The 27,839-nt window shown below is 41.1% G+C and overlaps 1 protein-coding gene across 2 annotated transcripts; it reads left to right on the forward strand.

The window, feature by feature from the left end:
* The first annotated feature begins 1,108 nt into the window (after positions 1-1,108).
* baiap2l1a (BAR/IMD domain containing adaptor protein 2 like 1a) lies at positions 1,109-26,743 on the forward strand. 2 transcript variants are annotated; one of them, XM_083993999.1, is made up of 14 exons: positions 1,109-1,346; positions 3,092-3,167; positions 3,303-3,389; positions 12,184-12,245; positions 13,520-13,591; positions 14,257-14,391; positions 17,760-17,912; positions 18,021-18,164; positions 18,758-18,875; positions 19,369-19,573; positions 22,307-22,366; positions 22,459-22,609; positions 26,014-26,054; positions 26,175-26,743. In XM_083993999.1, the coding sequence occupies exons 1-14, from the start codon at positions 1,296-1,298 to the stop codon at positions 26,245-26,247; spliced, it is 1,428 nt and encodes a 475-aa protein (XP_083850125.1). In that variant the 5' UTR covers positions 1,109-1,295; the 3' UTR covers positions 26,248-26,743. The 2 variants fall into 2 exon arrangements, with proteins under 2 accessions (XP_083850125.1, XP_083850126.1); XM_083994000.1 differs by having other exon boundaries at positions 22,462-22,609.
* Positions 26,744-27,839: the final 1,096 nt, after the last annotated feature.

Here is a 27,839-nt window from a genome sequence, read left to right on the forward strand (position 1 = left end):
AGCCCAAATTTTCTTTCTGTTTTTATTATACACCAAGTCAGTGGTAGCATTGTCATATAACTCAATATTATACAAATGTATACTGACTGACTATTTTAGTTTCTTCATTAATAATTTTTCTGCGTTTACACCTTATCCACACTACTCCTGAATTTGACACTTTTGGAAATAATGGTGACTAATGTTGGGGTAGGGAGATTCTGCTTGGAGCCTTATGGAGTCCTATGGTGGTCCTGTGCTCCTACATCAGCTAAACTACTCTGCTATTGATTAAACTAATGAGCAGCATTAGACACATCATAATACCTACATATACAATCATTTATATAATTATTGTTGAATTTTTGATCATGATGATGACTAGACAGTTAATTTTCTTTGGGTACAAACCTAGTTTAAATTCGACACACATTAAGCAACATTTGTATGTTTTAAAGAGATAGTTCAACATTTTGGCAAATTCGCTTATTGCCTGTGCCATAATTCTTACAGCCTATCATAGGGGTAGGTTGATTACCTTTAGGTAACGGTGCATATTGTTTTGAGATCTGCGGGGCAGAGACGTGAGCTGCTCAGTAAACACAATGGAGGTGAACGGTACAGGTCCCCTGTCCCTCAAAACTCATCAAATATACAATCCAACAACTCCAAAATACACAAGTTTGTGACGTGCACATTCATGGCAGGGACAGGGGACCTGTAAGCCTATACCGTTCTCATTGTGTTCACTGAGCAGCTCACGTCTCTGCCCCGTGGATCTCAAAACAACATGCACCAATAATTAAAGGTATATGAACCTACCCCTATGACTATAGGGATTATGGTAGCTACTGTAGCCTACAGGTAATAGGCGAATTTCCCAAAATGTTGAACTATCCCTTTAAATATTTTTATATAAAAAAAATAAAAACAAACGTTTCATTCACTTTCCTAACTTTTTTTTTTATCTCCCCACGAGAAGCTTAATGTAGCACCTCCCCTGACGTCACGCCCACCCACCCGCCTCGCTCGCTCTCGCGCTCGCGCTCCTCCGCCCTCTTCATCACCACCACGGGGAAGTCCCTCCGCGCCTCAGTCAGTGCGTCCGCCGCCGGCAGATGAGCGTCGCTCTCCTCGGGTGCACAGAGCGGTGAGGGTGCGGATAGTGAGCAAGGTCCGGTTGTTGTGGGAGTTTATCATCGTTAGTGAGTGAGAGAGTGGACACCTGGACTACGAAGCATCTTTTTTTCCCCTCCAGTGTATTTGTTGTTGTTGTTTTTTCTCGACTTGGGGGGCTCGAGAGACCACCTGCCATCATGTCTCGCGCTCCGGAGGATGTGAGCAAGCTTACTGAAAGTACATACAAGGTGAGTGATACAACAAAACGATACATAGTCCGCCCGTTTTTTTACTCGGGGAGGAAGTCAGAGATGGGTTATTAGTGACATTTGTTGCATTTTAACCCCGGCTAATAAACCAGAGGTGCGATTTATGTGAGTGTTTGCTTTATTGAGACTAGTCACGCTTTATGGGAGCTTCATTTCTCTTTATTACCTTGTCATTACCATAAAACAGATCACCTGGTCGAGCGACTGAAACCTGTTGTTTACAAGCGAAAGAAAGTATTTGAGAACTCTAATAACAGCCTGTGGACGCCAACAAAAGCCGAGGGACACACCCTGCTATTTCATTATTAAACAAGAATCACAGTTAACCACAGGTAAACTCCTACTGTCCATCAAAGGTGAGGGGGAGGAAGAAAGAAAGTTTCTCGCAACCCATCAACCAACCTGCACTGCAGAAACTTGATCAATAGTCGATTGTTCGTAAGATCAAACGTGTTTAGTCAATGCAAATTGATCTAATCAAGTTTGCTCTGCTGCCTCTCATATTTGAAAAGCAGATGAGAGTGTGTGTCTGTGTGTGTGCTTGGATTCATGTTCCTGCAAGGACCATATTTAGTCATAATTAAGACTGAAGACCAATAAAATATGAAAACACAGAGGATTATAAATTCATAAATTCAGAGGATTATTTTATGGTTTATTATTTGATTTGATTTGAGGGTTTAAGTTTTTTTTTCAGTGGTGTGACCTTACTGGTTTGCCAATACAGACTCTGTGTGTGTGTGTGTGTGTGTGTGTGTGTGTGTGTGTGTGTGTGTGTGTGTGTGTGTGTGTGTGTGTGTGTGTGTGTGTGTGTGTGTGTGTGTGTGTGTGTGTGAGAGATGTTATTGTTTATGTTCTGCCATTGACTGTCACTTATTAATCTGTTTATTTGTATTCATATTATTTCGTTGTTATATGCTTTGGCAATATAAGCACTGTCTTGTCATGCCAATAAAGCTATTGAAATTGTAAAAAAAAAAATTGAAATTGAGAAAGAGAGAGACAAGACAAGACAGAGATAGAGGCCGAGAGTCATACTTGTGGGCACCAGTTACAGCTGGGAAAGAGAGAGAGGAAACAAGAAAGCTGTTTCTCTCTCTCTCTCTCTCTCTCTCTCTCTCTCTCTCTCTCTCTCTCTCTCCTCCACCACTCTGTTCTTCTCAGTGTAAAGTCATACCTGCCCCTTCATTGTTCCATTGAGGGTGTGCCAGGGGAGTAGAGACAGGGAGGTGAACAGCACTTGATTGTTGAGGCATTTCAATAGGAAAAGAGAGAGAGAGAGAGAGAGAGAGAGAGAGAGAGAGAGAGAGAGAGAGAGAGAGAGAGAGAGAGAGAGAGAGAGGGCGAGTCAGGGGTGGGTGGGAGGAGGAGGGTGACGAGGTTTAAGCCTGAAATAACTATGACTTTATGTGGGACTTCGCTCTTTTGAGGGAGCTGTAAAGCATACGTGAGGGGTCAAGTTAAAAATTGAAAGCTTTATTGTTCTCACATGGTGATATTTATAGAGCGACTGCACAATCACTTGCACCTGTTTTCATGTATTTCTTCACTCCACCCACTTACACAGAAATAGCTTCATGATCTTTATTATTCATGGTTTTAGCCCTTTTCGAAGAGATAATTAAATTAGAGATGTTTGTGAGTAAGCAAAATCAATATATCAGGGGGGAAGTTGTTGTTGTCACTTTCCTTCACACACATGTTATCTCTGCTCTTTGTCCCAGAATGTGATGGAGCAGTTCAACCCGGGCCTGAGGAACCTGGTGAACCTCGGGAAGAACTATGAGAAATCCGTCATAGGTAAACACAGTCTTCACCCTCACTGATACTGCTTTAGTTTGTCAAAAGTCCTCTTACCAAAGCACAAAATGATCGACGGAGAGTTTTTTTTTTTACCAGACTAACTGGATGATATTTTTCTGTCTCCCCACGCAGCTATGACTCTTGCTGGAAAGACCTATTACGATGCAGTCTCCAAGATCGGAGAGAACGCTATCGTGTCTCCAGTCTCCAGAGAGCTCGGTGAGTTTCACACCAGTCCAGGTTAAATCCACCTTCAGTGCAGCGAATTCTCCAGGGGGGGTCTGCTCGATATCTGAGCTTGAACTTGAAAAAGAGGATTATTCCTAGCCTCCATTTCTGTTTAAATAATATATATATAAAGAAACTGTTTGACATGCTCAGAAATAAACATATTCACTTTCTTGAAAAGAATTATATGAAAAGTTCAAAATCCCTCCCACGTCTTCGTGAGATGAACTCTTTGAGGCTTCATCCAGCAGCTCTTTCCCTGACACAAAGCTTGGTAACAGCCAGCCTGCTAGCTCTGTAATTGATATAAACATCTCTCTGTGTTTCTCTACACAAAACCAAAGTGTAAATCTGCCAATATCTGCTTTTCCAAGAGCGTTATAGGCACAGCTATTTCTTGGAGGTTACCTGGCAACCTCAGCAAGACTCCAGGAAGGGACCACCCACAGCTAATAAATGATACCCTGTAAAGCTACAGCTTGTCATTTCATACAAATTAAACTATAAATTAATTAATTAGTGAGGCCAGTTGCCAGGTTTTGCAACATTTGGACAAACTGGTCAAGTCCTTAACCTAATTGGATCTTATCTGTAGCCTTCGCTTTGTCATACAAGCATGAAAATGGTGTCGATCTTAGCATATTAATCTTAGCAACAAGTAAATAAGAGTATCTCCCAAAATGTTGAACTGATTTTTTTAAATCTTGGAACAACAGCTGAGCCTTCCCAAAAACGCTGCTTCTATGCACCGTCATCATAGTGACATAAATTGCCTGGGCGCCATCCAAAATGCAAATCAATTAAATGCAAACATCTGGATATAACACAAATTGAACCCTTGTGGCATAAGCAGTAGCAGCAGAGATGTATTATTATTATCTACCATCTGCCTCTCCCTCTGACTGAAGTGCTTCCTCTGAGAGAGAGGAGTACAGGTCGTCGTACATCCTTCCTCTGACTCATCACCAATTATTCTATCACTGCTAAAAATTTGGAGCTGACCCATTTTGTCCATGGGTCCTAATTCAGTGCAATTACAATTCATCAAGTTGTTTTTTTCCCCGTTCTACTGCGTCACTTCTCCCTACCAGGGGGTTTACAAATTGGCCTCATGAAAGCTCAGCTTGACGTGACAGGCGAGGAATCAGAGCTTGAAAGTGAAAATGGAAAGATAATGCTTCATGAAAATTACGGCCGCTGTGAACATGCGTAGATTTTACGTCACAATCCGTGGCTTTGGAAAAGGAAGGTGTGGATTCATTTTCTGCCGGTGCTTCTGACTGCGTTGACATTTGCATTACTTCACGTTACAAACACATTTTGATGGACTGTCAGACGAGGTGGCAGTGATTTTCAGAGACCTGTCACAGCATGAAAGAGACGAGATTAGGTGTGTCTGTCACATTTGGTGGATGTGTTAATAGAGGGATAAGGATGTCAAAGCAGCAGAGTTGATTATCATAGCAGTAGCAATGTCTATACGGAGGAATCTGTAAAAGATATGTTTCATAATGCGAAAGGGATAGCCATGCCAAGAACAAAATGCAATCTGCCTTGTTCCCATTGTACAGTATTGTACTGGGATTGCTCTTAAATCAAATTAGCAAAACTACAATAGCACTGAAATCTTCTCTCTCATATTCAGAGTGGAGATGATTGTTGTCTTTGCCGTCACTGCAGACTCGCTCTATACCCGTCTGTCACAAAATGTTGGGTCGAGTTTGTCAGGTCACACCTGTCAGTTAACAATTCCCGTATTTCATCACTTCATTAAATGATATGTTCATGTTGGTCGCTGACAGTTTCACCGCATACCGAAAACAACAAGGTGCAGCAGCTTCATGAATGCCATCCCAGGTGCTTCGTCATCTTTGACAGACGAGATGAGAATGGCAGCTTTAACACTCAAGTACCATAGTAAAGGTCTCCATGCCTCTAGTTCCTCCTGTCTTTTTTGTTTTGTTCATTACAGTCATGCTGGCGATTGAGTAGGTGTTATATATGAGCGCGTGGACATGCCTGTAGCTGAGTGTGTGCACACAAAAATAGAAACGACAAAACTGACCACTATGGGCGACAAAATTACATTGCACAGTCCTGTTTGACTCTTAACTACAAGTTTGCAATTCAATAGAAAAGTCTCAAAATGGCCTCTAGCTAAAAAGGCACATGGAATAGCAACCAGTCTCTGACGGCCTGGAGTAGACAGCAGCGAGACGGTGCGAATTCTCTCACACACTGAGTAGCAAACACGCTGAACAAACAGACAGACAGAGGAGACTATCTTCCCACCACTGATCCAGACTCATCCCCTGTTCCTCCATCTGCCTCACCAAACCCACCGCAGGTCCTTTTCAGTCTGTCTGCGGAGGCTCAAACTGCATGGAAATTAGGGGAATTTTACAGAAATTCACGGCCGTACCAGTAAGCAGCAGTGCCAATTTTTGTCAAATATGTGAACAATTTAAAAGTTAAATTTAAAAAAGTGGTAGGATGTAATGACACAATCCTCATCTTACAGAAGAATATTAACCAGTTAGCTCCATCTGCACCACTTTGTTAGTCACAACAATTAATGCCAACAAATATGAACCTCAACTAGCTATAGCAAAACTAAACAAATAGCTCATTTGAACTGATAAGCAATAATAAGTAACCATAATGTAAACCCTGAGTTCAATACACTAAGGGTTTTCACTGCTACAGCCTTATATGGTCTGGTGGCACCAGCTAATGTTAGCTAATGGTGAATGATGAGAGCAAGGGCTCCTAATGCGGGGAAGAGTGCAAAATCATTAACTATGATTAAAGGACAACAAACCGACTTGTCATTAATACAATGTAAAGACCAAATTTGCTTGAGAGAGAAAAGCCTATCAGTTTTTAGTTCAGCTAAATCCCACCAGCCCTTTTATTCTGTGGCGTCCTCCCCTAGCTTTACCTCTTACCACCAGCTACACATTGTCAGGTTATTAAAAATATTACTTTTGGTTGTTTGCAAATTAAATTAAATGAGTAAAAACAACTACTTATTCATACCAGCTTGTAGATATTTTTATTCACTGCAATTATATTATTAATTAGGGGGTCAGATTGGCTGGATTTGATTTTTGGGGGGGTTATAACCCCCCGTAACCACCCATATATTACGCCCATGTATAGGAGTATAAGGTGGTGTGACTGACAGTAGGCTACTGGGTCATTTGCTGACTGTATTCTTCTTCTCTACTTCTCTGCTTGTGCTGCTCCTATATTACATCTTAGCACATCATGGATAGACATTTTACTTTTATTACAAGAGGCAAACAAACTGCTGAGAGGCAGGTTTGTCCGTCGACTGATCCCACACTTGCTCTCAGTCAGATTGACAATGTTTTATTTACAGCAACTGTATGTGCTGTTATCATTTACTCGAGGTCATGGTGCCTACAGTTTGTAGGCTACTTTAAGATCACACATGCTTTTAGCTTTCCATCATAGATGTTAGATATATGTTGCCATTGATTTAGGAATCTGTGCCGTGGCAGCATAGCTGTAATGCCATATATCACACTGTATATTTAAAAGTTTCAGTGGGTGTACAATTAGGAACTTCCTGTGTATGAGTGCAGGGCTGGACTCCACAGGGAGTTGCTATTCCACTCTGAAAAGCAGCAGGTATTGAAGGCCTGAAAATGTTACTGGGGGAAAAAATAGCACGAACCCCACCCCTTCCACCTTTTCTCTGAGCTGTTTCTCGAGCTTTGGTCGAAATTGTTTTTTTGAAATATTGAAGTCCACTGACAGCATGAGAAAAATTGTAATGTCAACCAGAGCGATTCATTCTCTCTCCGGAGAATTGGGATTTGTTGAGTGTTTCCCGCCGATAGCTGCCGCAGCCGGTTCCGTGGAAGGTTGGAGTTGTGGTTAATAAGAGTTTGTGACATTTCAAACATCTGGCTTTCGGCTTTTTTCATGGGTGTGTTTTACTCTCTGGACACGACCCACACTTCTGCCTGTGTCTGTGCATGATGGGCATTATATATCTTTCATTAGAGACACAAACATCACAAGCAGCACCGAGGAATAACACACTTTCCATCATTTTTCTGCCTGCATTATAGTACATGTCTCAGACCACCTGCAGCAGACCCATCTATCTGTCCTGGATAATAATACAAAAAAATACAACTCACTCTCTTTAATGTGTAAGAGGGATTGATGGAAAATAAGAGCTTTATCCTAAACCACTGTCTCCATCTTCAGTAATGCAGTTTATATCTGGGCCAAATAAGAATTGTTACACAGCATCTGTAATAGTTGTTCTTCTTGGGTCAGTAGTATTTGAAAGTGTATCGTTCTCAAAATTTGAAAGGATATTCATGACATAATAGACTATTTTAGCTACATCCGCCTTTGGCTGTGACGTGCAACATCGGAAGTAGACATTATATGAGAACATAAATACCACTGTCATACCTGTCTGTTAACAGTGAAGCCACAGCCAGGAGATTTACATTATATAAACATGCACTACATCCTGTTAGGATATCTCTATGTCTCTGTATGGTGACACTGGCAGCCGTGGCTGGTGCTTTATGTTTCAGGCTGTCCGTCCAGCCCTATTCTTGTGAAAGCAATGTCCACTATCTCAGAAACACCTGAAGGGAATTTGGCACAAACATTTATTTGGACTCAAGGACAAGTCAATTAGATTTTAGTGGTCAGTGGTCAAAAAGTGCATTGTGACCTCACAAAACACGTGTTTGGAAGTAAGGAATTCATATGGTAATGACTAAATACACCTGTCATTGTCATTGTATGGACACATGGATGTAAAATGCATCTGGTGTATGGACATTGAACCGTTAGCTTACTCTTGACCAAGCCAGCTGTGTCCTCCTACTTCCCAGGCTGCTAAGCTAAGCTAATGCTCTTCCTATTCCACCTTCATGTGTAGTGTAAAGACTGAACGTGGCACCAGTCTTCCTATCTAACTCTCAAGTGTTGCTCTTCAGAGAATTGCTGAGGACACTTAGCTGGACAAGATGGTGTAAGGATCTTGGACAGTAAAACATCAGGGTCAGCCACACAGACACAATTGTTTTCCCAAACCAGACAGCTGAAAATGAGTAAAATGGATGCAGGTAGAGGTTGTTTTCAAAGACTGTACTCATGGTTGAGTCAGTTATGACTCCTCTGCCGTCACACTCCACAACTCTCTAATGATCCCAGACCTCAAACAACCTCGTCCTGCAGCCGCCATTAAACTAAGGCTCTCCAGTCCACTGGTAGTTTCCTCTGAGGGACCTGTGAAGGGACCACAGATCCACTTACCGCTCAATAAACCGTGAAGTTGGTGCCTCTAAAACCTCGTCACACTCCAGTCATTTCACAAAAATATCCCATGATTCTCTCCGAACCCTTCTGTGCCCACACAGCATCTCGAGTCTCTTATTAGCTATTACAGACTTCGACCAGTATTTTGGTGGAAAATGACTGTCTTTAAGAACGTTGAACCACCTACTTCATGAGAAAAACGTGATGTACACGTCGTTTTCAAGGTTACTTAAGGTGTTCCTTTAGTTTGCTCTGTTAAGTAAACAGAGGTTTATTATTAATGTCCGGGGTGCAGTTATTTCTATGTGTTTGAGTGATAAATAATGTGCTGTGTGTAACCACAGTTCATCACTCTGTGTTAAGGAAGCTGTCAGAGCTATTGATCGGCAGCTAGCACAGTTAGACATGGTGAATGACAGTAGATGCTCCCACTGATAATCAATACTCAGAGGTGGTAAACACATACACCATTCTGTCTTTTTTTCTGTGTGAACTGTGAAGTGAGTCTATGTAATAGTCTGAATGATTAGAAAATAAAATGAGAATTTTAGGAACCAAGCAGCTTTGACTTTGGTTTTGCAAGTTTGAGTTTGTTTATGCAGTTTTTGCTGGTAAAACAATCTCAGCAGAGCATCCATTAATTTACCAGTTCATGATATTTCACCAGCAGATAGTTTATAACGTCAGTATTGTTAAATTTTCATTTTATCTGAACACTTTGAGGATTTGTAGTTCACGCTTCAGTTGACAAATAAGCTTACCCCAGGGTACTTTTACTAGCTGAGCTGATCCAGAGCTTTTACTAATATCATAATCTCTGCAGTGCTTGTTGGTTTTGGCAATCAGTTTGCAAAGGAGTGGTAAATTTCCAATGACAGGATTTTCCTTTACCCCACAAAGGATGACATGTTTCACTGAGACTTGAATCCTCTTGGAGCAGCAGCCTGTGTGGTAAGAAACAATGACTCATGCAGGAGTTTAACCACAATCACCACTTCATCTGTTTCCAGTATCGATCACAGCAACATCATCATGATTACAAGGAGGGAGTAGCATATCTATGGGAACCTCCAAAAACAGTCTTTTCCCACCTGGAGTGAGACACTATCATCTCCTGAGTCACACAGGAGGTGGCCGTGCTTCATCACCAGGCCTGAACAGACAAACCCAAACCCAGTGATGCATCTCTGTGATGAAACACCATTACTGTACAAGTTGATGACCAATGGTCACCGCAAAGTCAAGCCCTAACTCAGATACTGTTTGCACTTGGCAAATGGTGCCAGTACGTCAGCAAGGTAGTGGCTGTTCTGCCTGCCTCACCTCATACTGCACAGTTTCCTTATCTAGTGCCAGATGGGCAGAGGTTGTGTTGCTAAACTCATAAATCACGTCACCTGTTGAAAATATGTGAGCCATCTTGTAAAAAAAAAAAAAAAAAGGTATTTGATACTGGTGGCCCAAAGATCACATCAATTAAATTTATGTTTTCAGCTTTTACTCTGAATTATGGTGGATTTCTCCGTTGAGTTGAGCAACATGTGCTGACCTAAACAGCTGTTTCAAGTTCATTTTCTCAGTGAGTTACAATAGGTGTTGGATGAGCAAGACGAGGAGAGGAGACGTAAAGCGCTCATGATAATGAATCATGAGTTCGATGAGTGAATCATGGGTGTCGTAGTTTTCCACAGGGATTGTTTTATCAACCTGGTACCAGTCTACATAGAAATGCGTGTAAACACTGCATTGTATATTTTGAAATGAGATTAGATTATCTTGGTACTTTAAATCCCTAAAACAGACCCAGCAACAGGCTGAGAGCAGGAGATAAGATAAAGTGTGTGAGAGCTGCCCCGTGTTGTTGATGAACTTGAATAACCAGTTGATGTTAAAAACCCTGTGTCACCAGGTAGAAAAGGTAAAGGTAAAAAAAAATCAATTATTTACTTTTTACACCTCAGCCCTCACGTTTTATTTCCACATACTTCTTTACAACATTGTACCTTGTCCAGTTTCACCCTCTCATATTGTTTCATGTGACTGATTCATGCAGCTTTCAGTCCTGATTCATCTTCAGCTGTTGAAAAACTCTCTTGCATAGCATTTACAGTCCCCTCGGGCATTTGTTCGCACCTTGTTAACGCCAAAGGTGAAACCTGCAGGTATACAACGGCCTCTTTGAACCCTGTCCCGGTCTTTCCTCGGCCTCCCCCCTCTTCCACCCTCTGCGCAAGCCTGTTGTGTTGGGGCTGTACAAACAGCCCCAGCGCCCAGCACCCACCCCTCCCCTGTAGAAGGACAAAGGCAGCATTTACCAGTACGTTCTGGTGACCTTCAGAGGGCAATGTTGTTGTAGCTGGACGCTGCCTGCTGGATCACAGGAGCCTGTGCTCCGCATCCCCGGGGTTATTACGTTTGTTTGCTTAGAGCGGAGACGACGAACAGGGCAGGAATGTCAGGTGCTGGGTCAAATGTGTACGAGTGTTGAGGCGCTGGTGTTTAGGCGGAGGGTCCTGACATCATCACCTTTTAGAGATTTTCACCTTAAAATCACAAAGTCAACCTCGACACCTGACACCTGTGCTTTCTTTACGTCCGTCTAAGGGTGATGAAACTCGTGTGGGTGTGTGTGTCGCGCACGTCTGCTCTTTTTTCCCCTCACACTGACACTGTCACATGTCCAGATATGTTGTCCCCTACTGTTTTTACAGGTTTCACCAGAACACTGTGTCCTATAGTAAACTTTGAGTCTAGATTTCGCCCCATTGTGATAGAGGTAGCACTATAAACTGCTTAGCTACGATTGTCCACTTCTGTTTACAGTATTGACTCACTGCCATTGTCTCATGTCATATGCTGCTCTATCTACACTGTAGCCTGTCTGTGAATGGAGACTGTTCTGTATCTGGCCACACAATGCTAGAATGTTTCATAGAGATTACTTATTGACAGCTGTTCAAATATAGAAAGGAGATAGGTCATCTGTAAAATGTGGACTGTAAAGATGTAATGCACGATGAAAAACAGGTTGTTTATACAGGAAATGTGTGTTTGTTGTTGACGGCTCTCGGGAAATTATTATACATGACATCTCCTGCTGAATCTGTATCTAGTCACACACTGATTTTGGATGCTGATGGTCTCTGGTGTCCAAATACTCTTTTGGGAAGAAACTGGCTGAGAGCTGAGAGGTAGATGTCTGGGTAAATATGAAGATGCGTTCAACAGCTGGTTATCTCAGCTTTGCACAAAGACAAGAAAGACACGGAAATATAAACAGCATGGTGGTATTTTGTAGTCTTCTCTAATTCTGTGCCAGGAAGCAAATTCATGTCAAACTCTTACTTGAGGATTCCTCTTGACCCTGGTCACAATAGAAACCCCCAAGGCCATACATTCAAAACAAGTTTCTCTTCTTTTGTATTGCTCTCCCAGATACTAACAGTTGTCCTTAATGTCTTTGTAGGTGCAGTTTTAATGGAGATTGCAGAGACCCATAAAAAGGTCCACGATGAGCTTGACGAAAACGTAAGTAGCTTTAAAAGCTGTGACTGGTAATAATACTGTTATCTCTGAAAAAAAATACAACTAAAAAACACATATTGTCTGTGTAGCTATATCCCGATATAGCTTATTCCTGTGTGTTATAGAGCGCCACTGCTGTCCAGAAACTATATAAAAACATATCAGTGAGTCACAGTTTCACTGGGTGATATGCTCATTTATTACTATGAACATGGCCACTGTAATTTATTTTGAGTCGATCCCACACACACCATCCTCCTACTGCTGTAAAGACCTAGGAGCACACCGAATCAAACACCGACAAATGCACCATATATTAATGTCTAAGTAAGGTTTGGTGACGGTGCAGAGCCAGATGCTGTGGGAAATCATTGAGTCTGTTCTTAAAGATCGGCATTTTTAGCTAAAACGAATGGTTTTCTAGTGATGATGTAAAGGTTAAAGCTGGGGAAAGGTATTGAGAAATAATGATAATAGTTGTAGGTTTTGGACTTTTCATAGAATTTATTGACAATAAAAACACAGCACTTCAGCTCCAGCCAGATTCAATTATGTCATTAAGTAATTTAGTGCATTGACCTGTTGAGCCTCGGAGCGGAGTGTCATTCCTGGAGGGACCCCGTGGCCACCAGCGCTCGGCTTATCTACACAAAAACAGACAAAGATCGGCCATTTGTTTCACTCTTGTCTCTGGACAAGTGACCTCTACGACCTTTTGAGCTCATTCCCTTCATTTTTAACAGATTGAAATAGCTGTAGCAAGGGCTGAAAGAAAGTTTGTCAAGAGTGGAAAACCCACACAGAACCTTTCTTTTTTTGGCCCTTCCGCCTCGGGGCTGAAATGTTTCAGATTCCCGCAAGTGATGAGAAGTAAATAGATGTCAAGCATCACCAGTTTTAATATGGATATAACATTTACACACACAGTCTGATGTAAGAAAACCTTTGTGTACAGGTCCTAAAATGCAAATATTAATAACCTGCATGGACGGGAAACTTTCTGTCATTTCCTTATTGCTTTCACGCCCAATTGAAATTTATCTTTGGCAGAGAAAAGTTGTAAATCTTTAACCTTAACAGGCTGATAAGACATGTCTAGTGGGAGGAATCTCATCCTCTCAGAAACCCATTATCATACATTCCACCAGGTCCCTCTGCTCTTATCGTGTCGAGCCATGTGACTGAACTGTACATTGTGTTTAGAACAGCATGCATGTAGGATGATGTATGTTGCAACCAACATGACGTATGTGTGTGTGTGTGTTTTCTCTCTGCAGTTTAAAAGGTTTCACAGGGAGATTATCATTGAGCTGGAAAAGAAGACAGAGATGGATGTGAAATACATGAATGTAAGTGTCACCATATGTAAGCTACTGTTCCTCATCCACCAACCCACCCTCTACCTATTGATGAGAGATTTTAGATTTCAGGAAAATATATACTATATGTATCTTAAAGGGATAGTTCAACATTTTTGGCAAATTGGCCCATTGCCATAATCCCTGTAGTTTTAGGAGTAGGTCCATTATCTTTAATTGTCACAATCCACGCTATGAGATAATAACGGAACGTTATGAGACGGAGTTGTTTTCGAGGCAAATGCAGAGACTGCTTGCCGAAAAACTGCCCCAGACGGGTGTTTACCTAGAAAACAACTCTGTCTCGTAATGTTCCATTATTATCTCATAACGTGGTGAATGTGCAGGTCACAACTTGTCCACAAGAGCATTTTGGAGTTGTTGGATTGTGTATTTGATGAGTTTGATGAGGAAAACCAAGAAATCCCATTAGCCTCCGTAGCGTAACTCGCGGCTCTGATCCGCCGTTCTAAAAATAGCTTGCACCGGCAATTAAAGGTTACAAACCTACTATAGGGATTATGGCAATGGACCAATTTGCCAAAATGTTGAACTATCCCTTTAAAGAAAGGAGTCAGCACTTAGAGTTTAGTCATTAGTTTAGGCACTTGTATGTCCTTTATTTCGCACCCCATGACGTTGAATGTCTCGTATAGGCCACCTTCAAGCGCTACCAGTCGGAGCACAAGCTGAAGCAGGACTCCCTGGAGCGCACTCAGACAGACCTGAAGAAGCTCAGGAGGAAAAGCCAGGGAAAGCACTCATCCAAGTACGAGATCAAAGAGAACGAGGTGAGTGACTGAGACCACACCAACTCCAACCTTTTTCCTCTCCCGCAGAGCGCAGCGTTCACTCGTCTTAATACTTTGTGTGGCTTTTCAAGCGTGGCACTGTTGCTTATGTCCTGATGCCTGCGATAAGATAAGGTGAGGTGGCCAAGATAGCTCTCAGGATGTTACATACTAACGTTGAGAAGGAGGTGTCAAGGCAGAGGCTTTTATGTTAAATGGCGATGCCTTGTGGGACTGAAATTCCAGGTTGTTGCTTCTTCCGCATGTGTTTTTAAATGAATATTATGTAAAGATGTTACATCACTGATAACAGACACTGTGCAAACACCACTTACCCATAATTGTTCTCAGATCTTTACACTCACAGCGGAAGAAATGTCATAGTTCTTTCAGACAAGTGACTAAAACCTAATCTAAGGTGCCACCACGCCTAAAGCTGTTTGCAGATTGTCTGTGTTTGCATACATACAGCAGAATGAGACCATTATACCTCAGCTCAATGTGCTCGGCTTCAGGCAGGCGATATGAAAGGCTCATACAACCAATTTTGCATATGTGTGGATATGTGTTACTGTTTCTACTTTATAATGAAAAGGGAGAGGTTACTGACAGACTTGTGTAACTAGAGTTTTATGATTCAGAGACAGACCGTGTGGAAGCTGCATTTGTCATATGCCACAGTAGACCGAGCTGATCTGCAGCACTTAGGAAAATCCAATTCTCCCAAATTGCCCAAAAGTGATAAGTAAGTTAAGTTATATAAATCCATCCAACTCCTGCATAACTCACCATCCTACCATCTCACTAATGTAGAGTTTGATTTAGATATTAGTTTCCTTATATTATAAGGAATTATAAGAGATTATTATATTGTGTTTTGTATGTATATGTATCATAACTTCTCATGTGTCCAAAACATTCAACATTACCACACATTCTTTCAAAAAAATATCGGAATCACAAAAATCCAAACCACAACAACAGCAATCATCTAAACCCATCAATTGATAAAAACACTGAATCCATTTTCCCATTACAAAAAAAGCTAAATCTGTTCAGTTGTGTGTTAGTAAAATATTTGTGGCACAGTTGTCGGATTTTGAAGGTGACATTTTTTGAGATAGCACAATTATGGCTGCTGCCAGTTTGTGAATGAATGAGATCCTGTGATGACTGCTCCAGCATTGCTCTGTTGGTGCTGCTGATGTTAGAGTCATTATTTGATCTCTGTGCCGTCTGCAGTGTTCCAGTGCGCACTGTGCATCCGAGCAAAGAGTTAGAGAAAATGAGCAACAGGAGAGCGCGTCTATTTACAGCCGTTTACAAGCCGCTGTGGATCAAGTTTTGTGTGTGTGTTCTCATAAAATCTAATCTCTTAAAATCACACTGAAACGACAAACACAGCTAAAACAAATGTCACTGCTGAGTGAACAGAGGTATGCAAACATGACTTTGAGGTTTTTGCTAGTCCGCACTGACATTGCTTTGATGAAGTGGGTTCATTTTTAAGCCGAACAGTTTCTCCTGCAGTATATTTTTTCCAAAAGCCAGGCTGTTGCACGTTGTTGTGGTATTTACATCTTGTTGTCCACCACCAACAAGTGAGTCTTAACACTTCAGACAACGATTTGCTTTGTAAATCAATGTGGTGAGATGAAGCTGGGGCAGCACAGCCTGAGTAATAACTCCCGTCTGTCTCTTGTTTTAATTTATCGGCTGTTTTTATGGCCTCACGTTGATGATGGATGGTGTTTTACCCGGGCTCGTTCCAAGTGAATTATTCACCAAAGACTTTAATTGAAAAGTTTTAACTTCGCTTTTTCCCCCCCTCTTCTTCTAAAATCTGTGTCTGGTGTTTATCCTTGTACTTAAATGCCGTCTATAAAAAAAAGGCACCTGCACAATAAGTCGTCCTATCTAGGTGGAGCTTATAGCATCCTGAGCCTGGCTCTCATGGATGAGCTGACATCGGGGCCCCTCCTCCTCCAGAAGTGGCTTTTTCATTATCTGATAAAAATGACACCGGTGAACTACGAGGGAGACGAGGGCTAACTGCCCAGCGCTCTAATAATCATCTGTAGAGCTGCCGATGATAGCCGAGTCCTGTCTGTCTGCCCTCCCGCCTCCCGCTCGAAGCCTGGGTGATTGTTCGCTGTGAAAATAGGAAAGGATGAGCTTTGATTCACCGTCTAACAGGCTATGGCAGAGAGAGAGAGAGAGAGAAAATGAGACCAGGCTGTAGAAAACAAGAGTCTCTGCTCTTAGACGCAGACTGCTTTACCATCACCATGACAACCTGGGGAAAATGGGAGACATCCGCATGGTGGGTGTAGAATAAAGGGATGGAGGGGGGGCTGAGAAGTCATCTTAAAGAGTTTGATATGTGTCATGTCAGGTCCAGCTGCCCATTTGCAGCTGACATTTGACATCGAATTTGACCTCCCACCGAGCCGAGATCAATCTATGAGCAGCAAGACATCCAAATGGACTTGTTGCAAGGAGGCTTTGATTGCTACACTAGAGTCAACCTCTTCTAATATATAGAATATAAAGATATGGAAGATCCTTTGTACCTGCAGCCATCAGGCTTTTTCATTTTTCTGCAAATGGTAGATACTGGGGATTAAAGCAATTCTTATTCCTATTCCTATTCTTAAACACAACTTATTCTGATAACACAATGACCACAATCTCAGACTGTAAAGGGTGTCAAGGGTCAAGGTCAAGGGTCAACGGTGTTTTATTAACATTGATAAGAACACCATGATTACACAGCACTTCATCAAGCCCTGGAAAGGAAAGCATGGATCAAAGATTTACAGGAAAAAACGACTCAATGGTTCAACTTGAGACAGCAAATAGTTACCAGTGCTAATGTGATTGTAAATACTTTCAGAATGATTTGCAAGGCAGACACAAACTGAAAATAATCCACTAGAAAGAATAAATACTGAAAATCAAATTAAATTATATGAAAAAGTGGTGTAAATTAAATACATAGATAAAAGTATATTATTTTAAATGAAGTAAAGTTCTGTTTATTTTACTATTCTATCATTTTATGTAAAATATTTTTAAATATATTTCAGTTAATTTCCTTTAATTTATTATTTTCTTACATTTCTCTATTTAATTTCCTTGTTATTATCTTCAATTATGTAACAATGTTTTTTTTAATCCTTTTTATTTTTTAAGTATTATTCTAATCATTTTTTTGTTTTATTCATTGATTTATTTGCTTAAGGCACAATACCTTTTCATGAGCCTGAGCAAATTAGGAAAATTTAGTCCTATCACTGTCAAACTGATACTGAACTAGTAATGAATGCAGTCCCCTGACCTATCCTGTCCTGTGACTCTGTCCGCAGTACTTGGAGACCATCTCGTCCCGCCAGATGGACATGCAGAAGTTCATCGCCGACGGCTGCAAAGAGGCTTTTCTGGAGGAGAAGAGACGCTTCTGTTTCCTGGCAGACAAACACTGCATGTTCTCCTATCAAATTACCAACTTCCATGAGAAGGTCAGCCTGGACAGAGATGAACATCCCGCACAGCGAGACCATCTCCATTATGCATTGTTTAACACCTGCTCTCCCTGTGGTTTTTTTTCTGGTCTCTGGTGTTTCCAGGCCAAAGAGATGCTCTCTACGAAGCTCCCCAGCTGGCAGGATAAGTGCAGCGACATCACCAAGGTGCCGGACACGGTGGCGTCTATGATAGAGCGTCTCTCAACCACTCCAGAACAGTCGCCGCTGGTTCAACGCTACAACAGGGTGAGTTTCATCACTGGCATCAAGATGGTGTCCTCTGTGAGATAAGGATTATCTCCTGTCTCCTTTTTTAGAAAGAACTGCTGTTTTGGATTTGAAATGATAAATATATTATAGACTGGTGTGGAAGGCGTTTCAGGATAAAAGCATCTGCAAATAGAGAAGTACATAAATAGGATAAATCTTGAAGGAAAGACTTGCACCAGAGAGTTTTATCTTGTGGCTGTGGCTGGCTGTAGTTTATCTTTTCAAAGGTACACTGATTTCTCATCAGATGGAAGTTGTTGTGAGTGAAGCAGCAGGTTATCATTAGCTGGCTATCAGCCATGGGAAATCCTACATGTACTGTTGTCACCATCTGTTAAAGTCCACTGAATAATTTTTTTTTTGTTTGGCCACGGCTGTTTATTGCTGCGTAGGAGGAAGACAATAAGCTTCAATTGCAGCAGCGATTCTTTGAAATCATTGCCTCGATGAAGGACTTGCACATTAGATCATTCAACGAAAACAAAAGCTTGTTTTGATTTGAATTCTGCCAGCTCATATTAATCATATCTGTGCATCTGCTTATCATGTAATATCTGCTATCTCTTCAGCACAACATCGAGTCGCCTCCTCCAGCACCACCGCTAAAGGCTCAGATAAGTCCGCTAGCCAACATGTTCAACCCAGAGCCCAGGTTCCCTATCACCTCCTCCTCGGACCAGAACTCAGGTAGTGAAACGGATACACCTGTACACCTCTCATAAATGTCTGTGGCATTGTCCAGTCCAGTGTGCTCCTTTAGCAATATGTGTTGGATTTTAGCTTTTTTATCTTTCTGGAGGAGAGTGATGTGAAAAGAGGTCAACACAACAGTCATATATGCAAGTAATCTGTGCAAATATTGGAAATAGCTAACCTGCTTCTGTCTCAGGGTAACAAATTCATCACACCAGCACATTATTATAAGGAAGTGTCATTTTACATTTTACAGTTTATGTAAATATTTAAAAAGCTTGTTGATATATGAGCTCTAGATTTACTGGGAACCTTGTTTTGTTAGCTCAGGACAGAGACATGCTACCCGTTTCCTCATGTCGAATCTAAATCACTGCAAGACGGTGATATAAATGTGTTTTCCAACGTCTCAAACGACTGTTTTTAATCAAATCATCGTGAAGTTTTAATGATCACATCTCTGCTCTGTGTTTCTGTGAACCTCCAGACCAGGGCAGTCTTGGAGAGGGCAGTGTGACGTCCCTGTCGTCTGGTGTCAGCGCGCCCAGGAAGCAGCGGGTCCGGACCATCTTTCCCCACACGTCGGGCAACAACGACACGCTCCTCAGCTTCGACGACAGCGACATCATCACTCTGCTCATCCACGAGGAGAAGGACGGCTGGCTGTACGGAGAGCTGGAGAAGACGGGGCAGTAAGTTTGGACTAAGTTTGTGTGTGTGTAGATCAACTCAGTATTGATAGGGATGATTCTATTTACATCAAATAATTAATTATAAAATGAGATATACCCTTTTTGAAAAATCATCTCTGGTTTTGTAGGTTTAGTTTATTTAGACTCATTCTCACAAACACTCTTCTGCTACAGTAGAAACTGTTAATACTCCCTAACCAGGACCGTTGCTAGGAATTCTGGGCCCCCTGAAAGAATACTAAAGTGGGCCCCTAACATTTCCAGTTTTTTTTTCTTAGACTACATATGTATTATCATTTTTTATTCAGCCTACTTTGTTTGGATGCTAATGCAGCATTACTATGAGTATTGGTACAGGGTCTTATGCAGAATAAATCAGTCATAGAAAGATTAGACTACTGGGGTTTTTTGTGGGCCCTACTGGTCGCTGGGCCCCTAGAATTATCATCACCTTTCTCCCCTATACAACGGCCCTGTCCCTAACACATCAAATAGGCATCAACTAATCTTACTTATCTATGTTTGGTAACAAAATATTATTAAAAGATGATAGCTGGGTAGGATATGTGTTTGTTTTATTAGAATCTTACATAACCTGTTAAAAATGAAGTGTGACTGTGGAATCCCTCCTTCAGATAGTTGATTATATTACCAACTAAAGGGCACACCTACAGAATGAAATGCACTTTCATTATAACAAATATGCAGCAGCATTGACACAAAGGCATTTTTCACATAACTGAGGTGGCAGTTCTAGTTTCTGGCTTATGTTGCTTTATATTTTGCTGTGCTGCTAATACATCGGGCCCAGAAACACAGACTATGTCAGGTATGTTCAACATGACAGTCGTAAAGCCTGATCCCTCCTTCACTCTGCTCTGCCTAACAACAGCACACAAACACACTCAAATTAAATGTCCAGGTACACACACACACACACACACACACACACATACAAACCGGAAGCATCTGGTCTTTCATATGTCACCCAACAATGAACAAATGTTTGATTTTCTTCCCACTGACACATGATGATGTTGAGTGAGTGAAATTAATGTCAACAAAGGTGTTGGAGAGATAGAATTGTGCCTTTGTTCAGCAGCGGAGACTCCAAGTCACCTCCTGTTAGAAGAAAACACAGAAAAAAAAATTCACAGGTGTTGTTTGTATACAAGTCATGTTTGCATGTGTAACCGCAGCAACATCAATCTGTAAAGTAGCCTCTGAGCTGCCTGCGTAATTACAGCCATCCTCAGCTCCTCGGTAGATCAATTAGGACTCATAATGCAGCAGAAAGGATTGCAGCTTACAGAGCTTGTGTCCAAAGCTTTTCATTCCCACTTTGAAACAAATTAATGCAAGCCTTATCTTCTCCCTGGGTGTGTGTGTGTCATTAAGTGGCCTTTTGAGTCAGAGTGGTTTTAATGCAGTCAGTGGCGGTTTGTCAGGAAGAGGACATGTTGGGATAAATCACAGTACATTCTGTTTCTTAGCAACAAATCCAGTGCATTGGTCTGATAAGCCATCTTTTTCGCTAGACGTGACTTGGAGACAACTTCAGAGTCTCACTGAACAAAATCTCTGTCTGTTATATATTTTATGTCTGATGTGTGTGCGTCTGATTCAAGTGTGTTGTCTGTAGGCGTGATCCTCAGCTATTGTAACGCACAAGCCCTTGAACAACACATCACTGGCGGTGTGTTGTGTGCATGCAGAGTGGGGAATGTCAGTATCAGTTTTTCTGCCCTGACTCCTTTATCCAGTCAATTATTGAATGAAGTCCAGCGACTGAACATAATTCAAAAGAGGCATGCATCATTTTAGAGAAATTGATTTTTTAGGGGTATATAATTACGTGATTACACCAAACCCACCCAGGCTGAAAAACACTGAGGTACATCATCTGATTTATTTCTCTCTGTCATCTGAGTCCAAACTACAGAAATATCACACTCACTGAAAACAGAGTGAAACCCCCGCTTCAGTGCTACTGAACAGACATCACAGACATCAACAACCTGTATTGGCCTAATTTTAACTGTATTCAAATGTAGCACCAAGTTCTCTGGCAATCCACTTTAGTGACAATCCACCAAATGTTCTTAAAGTTAGAGTGAGGTTTAGCAGTGTCCTCCACATTATTACATTACATTATACTTTGTTTTACTAAATACTTTATTGGCTCTGTCCAAAGGTATCCAAAACAATTTATGGCCTAAGGCGCAATCTCTTCAAAACAATTGTAAAAAACTAAGTTGATAGACTCCAGGGAGTCAGGTAAGAGCCTGGGGTACAGCCTCCCATAAACAACAACATATTTTTGCACTTAGGTTTTGGACGGCTTAAAGACAGTAAATATATGTGTTAATTACCTGGTGGTATTTTGTCACCTTTTAGACACTGTCAGTGGAACTGCTTCCTTCCTATTCAGTCTTTGTGCCAAGCTAAGCTAATAGGCTGGGGGCGGCAGCTTTGTATGACTGTACAGACAGTACAGTACAGAATGTGTTTTCAATTTCTCATCTAACTTTGGACAAGAAAGAGCACAAGCAGGGATGATTCAACAGCTCAAGTGGCCAGGGTGCACACCAAAAGCATGTAAAAGGTCTGATCAACACGCCCCCAGTCAAAAACAAGATGTCAGTAGTAGATGAGATGTTATTTCGTCATACAATGTAATATTTTATGATGTTTTTGATGATGTGGTGTGTCTGTGTGTGTCTTTCTCATTAGGCGGGGCTGGTTTCCGTCATCCTACTGCAGACCTTATACTGAGTCAGTGATACTAAATAGGTAAGCAAACATCCCAGCATGCCAGGAAGTGGATCAATAATGTGATTACAGCTGATGTTTTGATAGATGAAGCTTTCTGTCATACGCCTCAGCAGCAGTCTGGGAACACCAGTGCGCAGTCTGAGTGTGGTCAGTCTGCCAGAGCAGGAGGAGGACGGGCCGGTGTTGATCCCCCCGCCGGACTACAGCGATGACGCCCCCCCCAGCCCAGTGGTCTCCTCACTGCACTCGCCAAAGAACACGGTTAGTACCAGGACCTGCATAAGCACAAGCCAACCGAGTGCAGTCTGGTGTATTTATTAAACCAGCACAAGATCTTTTTTTTTATATTTATAATTTGGAAAAACACACCAATTTAACTTAGATGATAAGGTAAGGCCACAGGAGGATGCAACGTAGGCCTACCATCCCTGTTCACTGTTCTCCTCTCACATAATGAACTAAACCAAGAGACTTTCTCCTGAAGAGCAGGGAGCGACATCCTGCGTCTGTCTGACTTTTGTTTTGTTTTCTTTGATATAAAGCATCATTGTCTGGTGGAAATGGTATGAGCGTGCTGTGCACAGTTTAATAATGTAATGTTGCTGGTTTTCTCAGTATTAAAGTCGCTGTTTACCACAGAACCTTTTAACAAAATGGTGTGAGAAAAATCCCTTTAGGAAAATCCATAGACAATATAAGGATAATCAAAACAGAACTAAAACAGACTACTCTTTAACATGGATTTAACGTTGGGGAGTTCATGTAACACACTAACATAAACTTTATTTATAGCTGTTTTCCCACACAGGAAGAGATACAATTCTGTACTGTTGGTGTTTGCAGAAAAAAAAATGTTCCAATTGTGGCTGACTGCACATTATTTATTTAGTGTATGATTTATAGTAGTCTGGAAAAACTGGTTGAGGAAATACAAACAAAAACATAGATTTTTAAAAGGTGTTATAAAGGATGATTTATATAAGAAGATCGGCCTGCCGATTGGAAACAGAACGGTCTTCCTTTGTATTTCAAACTAGTGACACACAACACACCTGCAAGCATTAAGCAACAATGTACTTTAAGTCTGCCGCTTTCTCAGCTCTGCAGAGCTTTTCAGCATCATGTTTTGGTTTTGCAGTCTGCCGTTTCAATGTTTTGGTTGGTTCTCAGCTGGCAGATGTACCGACTGTACTTTACTTTCTCAGCAGGCAGGCAAAGTTAGCAATTAGCTTGTAAACTTGTGTGTTTAGGCGAGGCACCAGGTTTCTTTAGAGTGGAGAGCGCTGCCATGTTTGAGTGTCTAAAAAAATGGGCCATGACATGCCCTAGAAAAGGTCTTACATTTCCTGATAGAATATCTTTATAGCTTTACCTAAGTTGTTGCACACTCCACGCCCACACCAAAAAATGTCAAACATTTGACTAATCAGGACTTATCAACATCTCCTTCATGCGTAATCATCGCCTCCACACCCTTCACACAGATCACAGCCAGAGACACACCTCATTTCCTCATTTTATATGATATTTACCCAGGACGATTACTTTCCAAAAATGAAATTCATGCCTTAAAGGTGTTATGTTTGAATTTCATAGATATTTTTTATAGGAAACACCAGGTTTACTTCAGGAATAGAGAGAGCGAGCGATTGGAAGAGAATCAGAGAGTTACAGAGGGAGGCATAAAGGACAAGAGGGTACAGACACAATTTCATTTTGTGCCTGCACTGTGTCAGCTGATTGAAAATGAACTAGTATCTGTCCAGCCAGCAGACAGGCCCAGGCACTCTGTTTTCTCCCTCATCATCACCGCCCTCACTGTTCTGTCTGTACTCAGTGTCCTTTACATCTGCTGGCTCAGGGTTTCACCATCGTATAAACCTACCCATCTTAATACTCTCTTAATCTGACACACGTTTTTTGGAAAAAAAACCCAAAACATTTGTTCAGGTGAAGGCAGGACCTGACGGGCTGACTGTGCTCTTTAGGTTTGTAGTGTTATTATGATTCCAGGGACATGAGTTCCCAGAGTTTTGCTTTCACGTAGCATTGGACTCCCACCTCCTCTACACTTTTGTATTGAGAGGTACAGTACACACACATTTGAGAGATTGGATGCTAGAGTCAGCTGGTTAAGAGTAAGTGGGCAACACCAGCTGCTCAGACGTGACATCAGTAACTCAAGGAGCAGTGATATTGAGAGAAATTGGTTATTCTTAAAACTATTTAGCCAAAGTGCTCTGTTTTAATTGTAAAGCAATGAAATACAAAGAGTGTTAATGTACTTATTTGCTCTGTATCTAAAATAGGCTAGTTAGTTTTAGCAAGGCCAGTTTGTCCCATTTTACTTTTTATTATTTGGGTGCCTCTGCCTTACACTTTGTATATTGTATAACAAACTCTAAAATGTGCATCAAAACTGCTTCAATTACAAAAACAGATCAGAAAAAAACAATGAATTATCTGTAGCCAACATTAGCTGTGAACTGTGTCTTGAAGTTCCCTTATAATTCACATGTTGTTGTTTTTTAATTTTAAAAAAAAAAATGCATATTTATAATGTGTAATATTTTGTTAAAAAATAAATAAATAAATGTATGTAAAACACAGATTAGGTTTTAGTTTTGACTGAGTGTATAGTTGCTGTGTTTTTGGCTGTGTGCGTACTGTACAGTAGATATGTAACTTGCTGCCAACACACACTTGTATTGATTTTAATCCCATGCAGTGAAAATATTACTAATCCTACATGATATGAATATAGATTTTCTTTCCTGCCAAGTTTAGAGTGTTTGAGCATGCTTTTATTTTGAAAATATAAGTAAATTAGGCAATAATTCTCTGAGCCTTTAAAAGTTAGGAAAATCAACAGAAGCTAAACTTGACGTTGTTTTCCTTATGATTTGTGAATAGTTTAATAAGCAGTGAAAGTATGTTACAGATAGGACTCAACCCTGGAAGAAGTGGTGCCTGAAATTGTGGATTCAGGGTTCGAGTGTCATAGGCCAAACTGTGGCTGCATGTTTGATGACTTCTGGAAGTTGTCTGCTCTCTACTGGAAGAGTAGGGTAGTGCATGTTTATTTGTGGCCTGTTGGTGAATCCAACAAACACCTTCCTAATAAGCTCTGTAAGTGAGATGTTATTAAAAAGATATGCATCTCACAAATACACTAAAATCAATTAAGTTCCCTGCAGCAAGTTACATCTTTTATTTTGTGTCTGCACGCTGAATAAATGAATGATAAAAATCTTAGTTTAAGTATGTCCCTCAACTTTATCTTCCCCATGCTCTCTTGGCTCTGTGGAGACGATAAGATTATCATCGCTCTGAGGTGAGAGAAAAAGTGGCGTGTGTCTCTTGCCAGCCTTTCTAGATTGTCTAGATTCCAGCCTCGCTGAGGTCTGAGTTTGTAGCTTAAGTATGTGTCAAAGTTGCACTGTGGCGATTACAGGGAGGGAGGGAGGGAGGGAGGGAGGGAGGGGGTCAACTGTTGATGAGAAATCCTATCAAACCAGTCTGACAGCAGTGACTTTCTTCACAGCTGGAGGGAGGGTGTGGGTTTGTGGTGACTGTGGTGTGAGGTGCTGTGTTTTGAATGTTGTGTGTGTTTTCTCCTTGTCTACTGGATCTTCAAGGGTCTTTTCTTCTGTTTTTGACAACAGGTTTCTTTAGTCAATGGGACTGCAAAGGCTCCTTTTCTAGGGTGAGTGACCTAACACAACTAACACAGACTCACAAGGTTACAGCCCCACAATGTGTATGTTTACCGATCATCACTTTACAGTGGATCTAAAAATGACTTCAACCATTCTCTCGCCTGCAGAGGAGGGAATCCATTTGCCACGGTCAAGCTGAGGCCGACTGTCACGAATGACAGATCAGCACCACACATCTGATGCAGAGCAGGAGGATTTTCACCGCTGTCATGCCTTCAGGGGGGGAATCATGCAACATGGGACCCCTGCAACACTCTCAGTATCACCCTAACCTGACATCTCACCAGCCTGTTAGTGTCTCTCAGTGCCACTCTGTTCTATTAGACGGATCCATTGTTCCTTACCATAAGTGCGTGCTACTGTGCCAAGTGTGCGTTTTACATTAGACAGCACATAACCAACACACAGAAAAACTGGATGTTCTGAAAAGACAAAGAAAATGTTATGCAACCGCTCTGCGATTGTGTTAAAGTAATAATTCAGCCCAAAATGAAAAGTTAGGCTTCATCTAATCGCCATCATGTCACTTAAAGTTGTAATCAAATTGAAAATTACATACATTTTTGTGGCTGCTTCACAATAAAAGACCCCCCACGTTGTGCCAGTTGAGTACCTTTAATGTGAAGCAGCAGATGTTTGAAATTATCAGTTTAAGTCGCTACAGCTCTGACATGGTGTGGAGACAATAAATAGTGAGCAGTCACCAGTGAGATGTGAAATTGCACTGAAGTATATGCATACATTGTTTTCTGGGAATCCCTCATTGCTAGTCAGTCACACTCCAGTGTAAGTGGTTAGTGGTGGAGATCACCATTGACAATGAAAACTCCAATATGGGGAGTTAATTACTGAATGTAAATACACTGAATGTATAATTCTGAAAAATGTTGGCCTTAAACCCTATCAATTGATAAGGATTATAACTTAAAACCAGAAAACACTTTGCCTCAGCCCTCCCCCCAAAGTACTGAAAGATACAGGGCCAACTTTCTGACAAGTTTAAAACACAAAAACCAGTTTCTCCATCTTTTTATTCAAAACATGTTTCCATCATACCAATGCAAACAATTTGTAGATGATTTTCTTGTCAACTACCAAAAAAAAGATTTAAAAAAAAATAGGACAAACATAACGGATATGTGAAAATGCCCGTTTAGGCCTTTGGTTGATACAACACATGCATTACAGTGAAAAAGTTATCTGGAGAAATTTTAGAGACTTTTTATGTTTGCTGTAGTGTATTTGAAGATGTCCGCATTGTGATATGAGGCTGAGATAAAGCAGCTGGGGTTTATTGTGAGTCCAATGATCCCATAAATATCTAAGGACATTTTACTGGCATGTGAATATGGAGGTTAAACCTGCAACTTGATTTATAGGGTGAACTCTCCCCTAACGACTGCCTCTTTGAGCAGAGGGAGTCGTCCTCCGAGAGAGTCAGAAGGTCTTTTCAGGCTTGTTTGTGCTGCTGTCAGTGCAGTGTTTTAAGACAGAATGAACTCAGATGTAAATAGTAGTGACCTGATGCTGATGAAAAAAGACCCCGGCTGTCTTCCTGACTTGCAAACAAAACAAACATAGGCTATACATTGTTATTTCTATTTTTATTATAATTATTTTTGTCTTTTTTTTTAAGAGGCGTGAGAATGAAGGGAGAGTGATGTGTTGGGAAAAAAGGCAAAACAGTATGTCACAGTTTAAAATGAGAAGGCTATTTATATACAGTAAGTTTGTAAGAGATATTTAAATAAGATATAAATATACAGAGGTCC

Source organism: Trachurus trachurus (assembly GCF_905171665.1).
Source record: "Trachurus trachurus genome assembly, chromosome: 19".
Taxonomy (NCBI): Eukaryota; Metazoa; Chordata; class Actinopteri; order Carangiformes; family Carangidae; genus Trachurus; species Trachurus trachurus.